At 35.1% G+C, this 9,629-nt stretch overlaps 1 protein-coding gene and 1 long non-coding RNA gene across 3 annotated transcripts in view; one reads left to right on the forward strand and one right to left on the reverse strand.

Moving 5' to 3' along the window:
* Pde3a (phosphodiesterase 3A) overlaps positions 1-9,629 on the forward strand; it is a 316,815-nt gene that overhangs the window by 296,896 nt on the left and 10,290 nt on the right. For both annotated transcript variants that reach the window (XM_046435730.2, XM_046435731.2), the window contains 3 exons: positions 765-968; positions 1,648-1,803; positions 3,573-3,831. In XM_046435730.2, coding sequence (XP_046291686.1) covers positions 765-968; positions 1,648-1,803; positions 3,573-3,831 — 619 coding nt within the window. The remainder of the gene's footprint in view (positions 1-764; positions 969-1,647; positions 1,804-3,572; positions 3,832-9,629) is intronic.
* The window catches only part of LOC124087073 (uncharacterized), a 45,474-nt gene continuing 38,777 nt past the window's right edge, over positions 2,933-9,629 (reverse strand). Inside the window, exon 2 of the long non-coding RNA XR_006849996.2 lies at positions 2,933-3,808. This is a non-coding gene — a long non-coding RNA (uncharacterized LOC124087073). The remainder of the gene's footprint in view (positions 3,809-9,629) is intronic.

Consider the following 9,629-nt stretch of genomic DNA (forward strand, 5'->3'; position numbering starts at 1 on the left):
TAACCTGGATATTTATGTGCTTAGCCTTTCCCAATTCTATGTCGTTTCTTCCCTTTATACACTGTCTCTCACAGTAGTGTTCAAGCATTTTTTTAAGGCAATTTCTGTTTTTTTTTTTCTCGCAACTTCTCATTATTAGAGATTTCCAAAACAAGCAGATGTATGTTTACTATATATCTTTAAGTACTAGGTATTTCCCATGGCTGATTATGGGGTAAAAATGTTTTGGGTTGAGGCATCCCTGGGATTCCATTCCTCTTCACGAGTTGCATATATTTAAGAGGAAATAATTCTGTTGCCTGATACAGAAAGTAACTGAGTTACCTTATAGGGATAATTGGTATATTTATATATATGTATGTGTATTAAAATACGTGTCTGTTTAAACTTACAAATATATGTATATAATAAATTCCTGTGCCCTGCAAAGAAATCTAAAAAAAGAAAAACATTTTAAGGAATGCTGACTCTATTAAGATAGGCTACTACCCCTCACTTGTGATTATTTGGGCAAAAGTTTCAAGGAAAAGAACTTAATATGACTGAAAAGCATATTTAACCAAGAAAAGGAATCAGCAGTCAAGACGCAGTAGTAAATGATTCTTAATAACCAGCACTCAAAACACAATTTTTTTTTGCTTTTCCTCGAAAAACAAACAAAAAAAGCTATTTCAGAAGCATTGCATATTCTCCTTTATTTTTGTGATTCTTTTTTAAACTTACCCACTGATCTCTTGAACTCTTACTCTCCTACTCTTGCCCAGGCGGTGCTATACAATGATCGTTCAGTTCTGGAGAATCATCATGCAGCTGCAGCTTGGAATCTTTTCATGTCCCGGCCAGAGTATAACTTTCTAGTTAACCTTGACCATGTAGAATTCAAGCACTTCCGTTTCCTTGTCATCGAAGCAATTTTAGCCACTGATCTGAAGAAACACTTTGACTTTGTAGCCAAATTTAATGCCAAGGTAACTACATTTGTATCAGTCTTCATTTTATGGCCACAGGGAAAGATATCATAGAAACAAACTGTTGAACAAAACTCCGTCAATTCTTACTTATCAACTGGGAAAATGAAATCCAGTAACATTTTTATCATAGCAGAAATAGAAGGTAGTAGTCTCAATCTAGCTACCTTGGAAGTTAAGTCTCTATGTGATGTATTATACTTTGTTCTACAGAGAAATAAAACATTGAAAGTGTGATTTTTGTTTAACTTGCTCTTCTCTCTATGATATAATTATATATGAATTATATGGCAGTAACATAGGTCAAAAACTTGATACAAAAAATGTCATGCAAATATAAATGCCTAAATATTACTGCAAGATAACTTTTTAAATCATTTATAGCTTTAATATTTTACTGGCAATAAATATGCTGACTTTAAATAGCACTTATTATCAATTTCATGGTTCATTATTTTACTTTTTTGATTAATTATTTTACTATTTCTGGAAGCCATTGTCTTATTCTTGAGATATATCCCCATTCCCAATAACATTATTTAAAAAATCTAAGTTCCTAATTTTTTGGTATTCTGATCTCTACATAGTAGAAAGATATGTGTATTCTATTGCTTTATTTCCTCCTGTTCAATTTTTGCTTTGCTTGAGGTAAATCATTTTAACTGTATCCTTTAAACAGGTGAATGATGATGTTGGAATAGATTGGACTAATGAAAATGATCGTCTATTGGTTTGTCAAATGTGTATAAAGTTGGCTGATATTAATGGACCAGCCAAATGTAAAGAACTCCATCTTCAGTGGACAGAGGGTATTGTCAATGAATTTTATGAACAGGTAACTACTTGAACCATTTCATCTATCTGAACCTACACTTTTAGGCTGCTTGTTAATTCACCAAAGCTTCTGAAAGGCTGCTAGGAAGTATGATCGCTCACTTTTATATCATGCTTTTATTAAAAACAAACAAGCAAAAAAAAAAAAAACCTGCCCTGTTTTGAATAGTAGTTTAAAACTGACACATAAAAAAGACTAAACTATACCCATAGAATTCTAAATCAAAGTTATTTATGGCGTTTGGGGGAAAGATGTTGAAATAATTGAATTACCTATTAAACATTAGAAAGACCCTGAAATACTGTTTTTTAGTAGATTTAGTATAATAAAAAGCTAATTTAAATTTAAATGGAGGAATATATAATACATTAAGTTCATTTACTTTTCCAATATAGTTAATAACAACAGTGCATAAAAGCTAAAATATTGGCATTCTGTTTGATATAACAAGAAGAGTTAATAGACTACCAGAAAAGGCCCCATAATAACCTAAGTGTGGGGCAATACTGTCCAGGTTACCCTGCATTGACCAGATTAAGCTTGAAGCTTTTTGTCCATTGTTATGAATTTCTCACTTAAGAAAATGTGGAGGTGAGGGAGCATGGGTGAAGGACAGGAACCAGTGACATGAAATAGCATGAACAGTGAAGCAACAGAGGTAATGGAGTGATTATCTTCAGATGTCTTAAAAGCTCTGTACAAATATAGGAGTAGATTTATCATAATGTTGGTGTCAAGATTAAAAAATGGTAAATTATAAAAAGTACTCAATACAAATCTGATTCATAAGAAAGGTCCGATACCTCTCTGTTGCCTTAAATGTGTGTTTACCAGTCTGTAAAAGTTATCGGGAGATATAGCTTAGATCAGTGTCGGAGACAAAATTAAAGATATCCCATCAAAGGGTGAGGTACCTTATAAAGTAATAAATATATGTCATTGGACATGTTTAAACAGGGATTAGAATGAACTATGGGTATTATGGGCATTATTCATATACAGAATAAAATGATTCATTTTTTAAAAAATATATGTTGCCTTTTCTGGGATTGGGATTATTTCTTGATCATGAAATATTGAAATGCACAAAAATGTGAAGGAAAAGGAAAATCCACTTATAATAGTTGAATTATTTAGGCATAATCTTTATTGATATTTTGATATATTTTCTTCCTTAGGTTTTCTAGGTAACCTGTGGTTTATGATCTGTTATTGTTTTCCAAGAAGATCTAAAGTTGTTCAAAACAAAACACATATACTTTAATACTATTAAACAAAATAAGAAAACATAATCACAGAAGATATCATTCAAACAAAATCTAGGGTAAAGTAGCAACTTGAATTTAGCAATAAATTATTTTAAGCTTTCTGGTAACCAAGGCAAAAAGAAAAAACATGGTAGATTATATTTGTTAGAGTAACATTCCCAGCATTGCATTTTAAGATGCATTTGTATTCTCCTATAAAGGACCCTGACTAGTGTGATAAGAAATATTATCTACTGAGATATTAAGCCACTCCTTGCATTTCTCCATGATAAAGCTCAACATCACAAAATTAGTTAATGGAAACAACAAAGAATTGCTCTCTGAATCTTAGAGATTTGGGTAGAATCTCTGAGCCATCAAGTAAAGTCAGTTGAGCATGAATAGCCATGCTCTTACATATCTATACATTTTAGATGACAAGGGAATGTTCACTTTTTGGTATCTTAGACTCTTCTCTTTCACCTTTCTAGCTAGCTATTCATGCTAAATCCCTGTTTCTAGGGTGATGAGGAAGCCAGCCTTGGGCTGCCCATAAGCCCCTTCATGGATCGGTCAGCTCCTCAATTGGCCAATCTTCAGGAATCCTTCATCTCTCACATTGTGGGTCCTCTGTGCAATTCCTATGACTCAGCTGGACTCATGCCAGGAAAATGGGTGGAAGATAGCGATGAGTCAGGAGACACTGATGACCCAGAAGATGAGGAGGAGGAAGCAGCAGCAACAAATGAAGAAGAAACCTGTGAAAATAATGAATCTCCAAGTAAGTTACAAAATCTAGCTCCAATATGTTTTTCCTAGGATTCTTTTCTTACTGAGGTTCAGATGAATTTCATGCTTCACAAAAATTACGTTTTGAGGCCAGAGATTATCCGCTGGGTTTGATAATCCTTCGGGGTTGTATACATTACACAAAGATATATTCTATGCCATGAAGTTAAATAAAATTCAGAGTTGAAGCCTTTGCATCAGAATATCTTAATGGTTTGGAAATGAATTGCATTTCTGTTACTGTGGAGACCAACCACAAAGTTTTTTGGGCTTGGTCAAGGGAAAGTTCTGTGAAAAGGTAAGAGATAGCATTCCTTCCTTCATTCAGCAAACACTCTGTGCCAGTCATTCTTCCAGGTACTGAAGTTAGAGCTACGCAAATCCTTGCTTTGTAGACTTGCACTCTAGTGGGGTCAGCAGACATTAACAACACAGATCATTACATTTGTAGTATGTTAGGTACTGATAGATACTAGAGGGGAAAAATAGGAACATATGAAATATTGTGGAGAAAGTTTATTTTTCTAAAATTTGTAGATAGCCAGGGCAGGGGAAATATGAGTAAGAAAGAGAATTTAAAAAGAAAAAGAAGTAAAGGAATAATTCATGGGGATATATATGAAAAGAAGGATTTCAAACAAAGGAGAAAGTAACATGTGCAAAGCTCTTGAAGTAGGATTGGCTGGGGTAGTCAAGAACATTAAATGATAAAATTCAGAGTTGAAAAGAGAGGCAGCAGAAAGCCACATAGTATAAGAATTGAAGGTAAGGCTCTGTAGGTTACTATAAGGATTCTGGTGTTTATGCCAAGATGTGAATCATCAGTGGTTTTGACAGAAGAGTTTGTGAACTCAACTTACATTTTAGCCAGATTGCATCAGCTACCATGTTCTGAATATTCTTTAGGTTGAGGTGGGAGAAGTAGAAGTAGGTATTGTTTAGAGGACCATTGTAGTTTCCTGAGTGAGGTGTCTATGACTTTGGACCAGGTGAGTGGCAATGACAATGAAAATAAGTTACAGCTCTACTTGGCTTGGGGTGCATCATGCAACCAGTCTAATCCAACTTAAATTAAATGAATATAAAAAATTATTTATTTTTCTTATTTCTCTTGCCATGAGACAAAAAGTAGTGACTGATAGCATAATTAGTAAAACTCATGACCTTTAAAATGACAGCGTGCAGATACTGCCCCTGTTTTCAGGAGAACACAGTGTTTTTTTCTGTCGACCTGCCCAGGTAGACAAAGTGCAACCTTAATATTTTTCAAAGACGTGATTAAAATATTACCAATGAAAAAAATACTGATTATTTCTCTCCTATTTTTATCACAGCCAGGATAATGCCTACCTTAGTTCATCTCAACCATCTAGAAAGGAGCCTCTGTATGTTGTATAGATTAATTTTCCCTTTTGTATATAAGCCTCTGTTGACAGCACACCCAGCATAGGTGAAGAGGTCATTATCAATTTAGAAGAGAGGAAAATTTGGCTTTATGCTAGATTATTGTTTGTCCTATCCTATCTGTTAACTTCTGTACAGAATGGAATGTAAAAGGAAAAGTTGTTTCTATACAACAACAAAAGTTGTATTCTGTAAAAGTTATTATATTTCTGTGATGCTTATAAAAAGATTTCCATCAGAAATTTTGTGTTGGCCTTGGGATTCAGAGCCAGGAGGCAAGACTTTGAATTCATGAGTTATTTATTCATTTATTTAATGACCATGTGTTAGTTTTCTCTTCAAAGAGCCAAGTAGCTTGCTGTATCATTAAGAATAAGACAGTTTTTCCACTGAATGACATTGGAAGGTGTTTGTCAGCTAAGCCTCTGGAAGAGCTTTTCTCCGGTGGGCCCTGACTGGTTGCTATTTGAACTCAGATACACTAAAAACAAAAAAAAATAATCCAGGGATCTGGAATGGAAGGACCCAGACAAGGACATTATATAAGAGACTCAACTGATCAACCTAGGCTTTGGTAGCAAGTGCTGAAATGAAATGTTTCCTTCCATTTTGTCTGTTGGGCTGGGGCTGGTTGATCATACTGGCATCCAGATTCTGATATGTCAGTGTTCTGACCTTATCATTTTTATCAAATTTACTAAAGCAGCAATGAGAATTATGTGGATTCTGTAATGCCTTTCAAAATTTAACTGGAACCTTTCATTAAAATTTAAAACACACCACCCAGTGAAGTGTCACTGAAGCTTTCAAAATACTATCTTTAAAGTATTCCTCACAGCCAAAAAAAAAAAAAAAAAAAGGTAAATGTTGAGCAATGTGAGCATTTCTAAATATTGACCACATAGAGTAATGGAATTTCAATTAGCTACCTCATTTTAAATATAGCTAAACTAAGGTTCTGAAATTTAAGCAGTATCTCCAGGTTATAGAACAGGAGGAAGAATCCAGTTTTTCTCATTTTTAGCTCCGTTGCTTTGGGCTTTTAGTAATTTTAATTTCACCATTCATATTGGCTGAAATAGTTACTTTGATTTGGCCTGACTTAGATTTCAGAAAAGAACTAACTTAATGTGCATTGATAACTCCTGCAATTTGCAAAACTTGGAGATCTCCCAGGAAACACAGAATAAAATGTTTCAGTATGGTGTCCTAGGGAATGAAGGCTTTTACCCCACCTCATAATTAAATCTGAAAGATTCCTACGGCGAACTAAGAGGTTTCTAATGAAGTACTAAGCTGCATTTAGAATTTAAGCAATGAAAGGCTCTTTGTTCTCATTTCAAAAGGTTCCAGTGCTGAACAATTTGGATCCCAATATAGGCATGTTTTAGACCACCTGCAGATTCTAATCTACGCACATTTATTTGGTAAAAACTTCCTTCTACGTCACCTTATTCAGTATAATCCCAGAGAGGTTTATTCCTAATGTTTAACAGCATTAATAAGAGAACAGCTGCTCTCATGGGGACTGCCCCAAAAGGAAAAGGAGAAGAATTGAGCTTTTGTTAGTTTCTTCCACATAAGTGTGTACAATTTTAAGATGGAGTGATCACCTTGAGCAATAGCATGTTTCCTATAACAGTGATTCAAAACTGACCTTTAGCCAATGGTCATCTGTCACTCCTTTGATTCAAAGGATTAAGTAAAAAAGCATGTCAACATTTTAAAATTTCTCAATAGAAGCTAATTTGTGCTGAAATGCAATAAAATCAAAGTAGAAATAGATGAGTAGATGGCTCTGATAGAATTATTTTTTAAATTTGCTTTTAAAACTTGGATGTATGAATATTTTTATTGACCTTGATAGAAAATAAAAAAAAAAATGTCATTAAAGAAATGAGGATATGCAATGAAGTGTGTATGTATTTTAGTTTTTTTTTTTTTAAAAAAAAAATACTGTCCTTGTTAGGAAGCTTTCAGATGAAGAAATGGATATATGAGATCATTCCCCAGGGCCCCATGCAGTGCTGCTGCCCCTTCTTCATCCAATGTGGTGAATTTTCATGATTTCCTTCCAGCTCAGGTGCCCCGTCTTTTAAAAAGAAAAAGAAAAAAGATCTCTATCTATTGTCCCACAGGTTTTGTCTTTTGCCGTAGTTTGATATATTAAAGAAAAATAACACACAACCTTTTTTAAATGGCAAGGAAAGCATTATTCAGGATGGTTGCAATTGGAGTCTAGACTATTGCAGTAAAGGAGAAAAACAGAACTGCTCTGAAACAAAAAGCAGGAGAGTTTTTAAATACTGACTGTAGCTAGTTAAACTGAGAGGCCTTGCGGGGAGTTGGGTGATGTGATTAGGCCATCTGTGTGCATTAATTGGTGCATATTGAAGGTAGGCTCCTGCCATCCTAGAACTTTCTTCTCCTTCCCTTCCCCATTTCTTTCTCTCTTCCCTCTCTGGTTTCTTTTATTTCCCTTTTCCCCTTTCCTTTCCCTCCTTCCTTCTTTCTCTCTCATTTTTAAAATTCTATAATAAGAATATTTAAATTAGATCTACTTTCTTAAAATAATAAGTGTGAAGTTGCTAGACATCTGGTGTATACATTATATTTATAGTCGTCAATATTGTATTGGCATTATCTTTCTTGATTACCATGCAAAGGAATGTATCCCAGGTCCCTGATAGCAACATTCCTGGATTGTAAAACTGGCTACAGGCTGGGAGAAGATTCATCTAAATTGCACAGGTACAAAGAAAATTTACTATCTAAAGTAAATGCTCTAAAAAGAGGGAAATCGGGGCGGGGCGGGGGGGTGGTGCTGACGAAAATGACTCTGTATACTTTTTTCCCCTATAGACAGGGGAAAAAAACTTTCTAAAATTTAGTCAAGCTGAGAGCAATAGCACTGCAGTATTGGTCACATGTGTATGTCTGTCTGAAGCTGCACAGGTATTCATTCAGTTTCTACCTTCTTGCCTTCTCTCTTAGAGTGTGAGATGCTTTAAGGCAAGCTGTGAGTCTAATTGATCTTTGTTTCAACAACATCCAGAGAAGTGTTTGTCACTTAGTCGATACAAGTTTGATTGATGGGTTCCATGTCATGAATAAATGTTAAACATAGTAAATAAATATTTGAAAATTCTTGCTCATAATTCTTCTGTTTTCATTTTCCCTAGGACTTATTCAACTTAATGACTTTTATGTGTCTGTGTGGTTCAAAAGCAATTCCCTTTTCTATACTGTGTTTTAAAAGTTGATCTTATTATCCTTTAAATGCAAAAAAATTCTGTTAGGTATTTTATAAAACTGTTAAAAATCACTAGCACTTCCACAAAAATGTTGGTAGGTGCCCTCCAAGAGGTCTAGATTCTTTGACGAATCCCATAGCAATTGGCTTTGGTTTTGTTTCTGTTATTAATATCTGCCCCCTCCCCCCACCTGGGCTTTTTTCTTCTTTCGAGGATATGCATTGTAAACCATAACTATTTTATTAAGTAGATCCAGATACCCCTTTTGATCATGCACTATTACTAGTTTAATGTGGTCTCAATTGGATCAGAATTTCCTGTGGACTCCTATCGTTGTTATTCTTACCTCTCATCAACACTTCATCATTTACCTGCAACTATGGAATGTAAGTAAGAAAGTGAATGTAAGAAAGTGAATGTAAGCAAGAAAGTATCTTACTGGATACTTGGTAAAGTCTGAGGCTTGCTTTGTACACAAAAGAGGAGAAAAGAGCTGCTAAGCTGGGCAAGTTTATAGTCTAATGGTAGGATCTTTGTCTAAATTCTAATTTCTTGGCCTAAGTCTAAAAATGTCACTCAGAGGAAGGTACCAAGAATTCTATTCCAGTTGCTTAGAAGGGAGGTCTGTTCTCTCCTAAAGTGCAGAGCCTCTGCCTACTCTACCTCTCTCACTGGGCTCTCCCAGACACCTCATGTTCTCTGGGTCCTATTCACACTCCTCAGACCTGCTCCTCATCTAATGTATGTCTTACCACCATCTTCTTACCTGCTCAGCCCAGAAAGCTCAAGGTTATATTGACTCCTCTCTCTCCTTCATTCCCTACCTCTTAATTGGTTCCCAAGTCCTGTTGATTCTACCTAAGAAATATATATCATAATACTTACTATCATTTCCATTACCTTGTCCTGGTCCAAGCCACCATCATCCTGCTGTCTCCTCCCACATGGATCACCTTTCAGAGACTTGGTAAGATTTGAAAAAGATGTACCTACTCATTCACCCCATCTTCCCAGTGGAGCAGGCTCCTTGCTAACATATATGGTGTAGGTTAAGTGTCCCTTACCCAAAATACTTGGGTCCAGACTTCTTCAGATTTGGTATTTTTCAGATTTCACAGTATTTGCATGTATA

Source organism: Marmota monax, unplaced genomic scaffold (genome assembly GCF_021218885.2).
Source record: "Marmota monax isolate L192 unplaced genomic scaffold, Marmota_monax_Labrador192_F-V1.1 WCK01_AAM20220418_F8-fsc00012, whole genome shotgun sequence".
In the NCBI taxonomy this organism is placed as follows: domain Eukaryota; kingdom Metazoa; phylum Chordata; class Mammalia; order Rodentia; family Sciuridae; genus Marmota; species Marmota monax.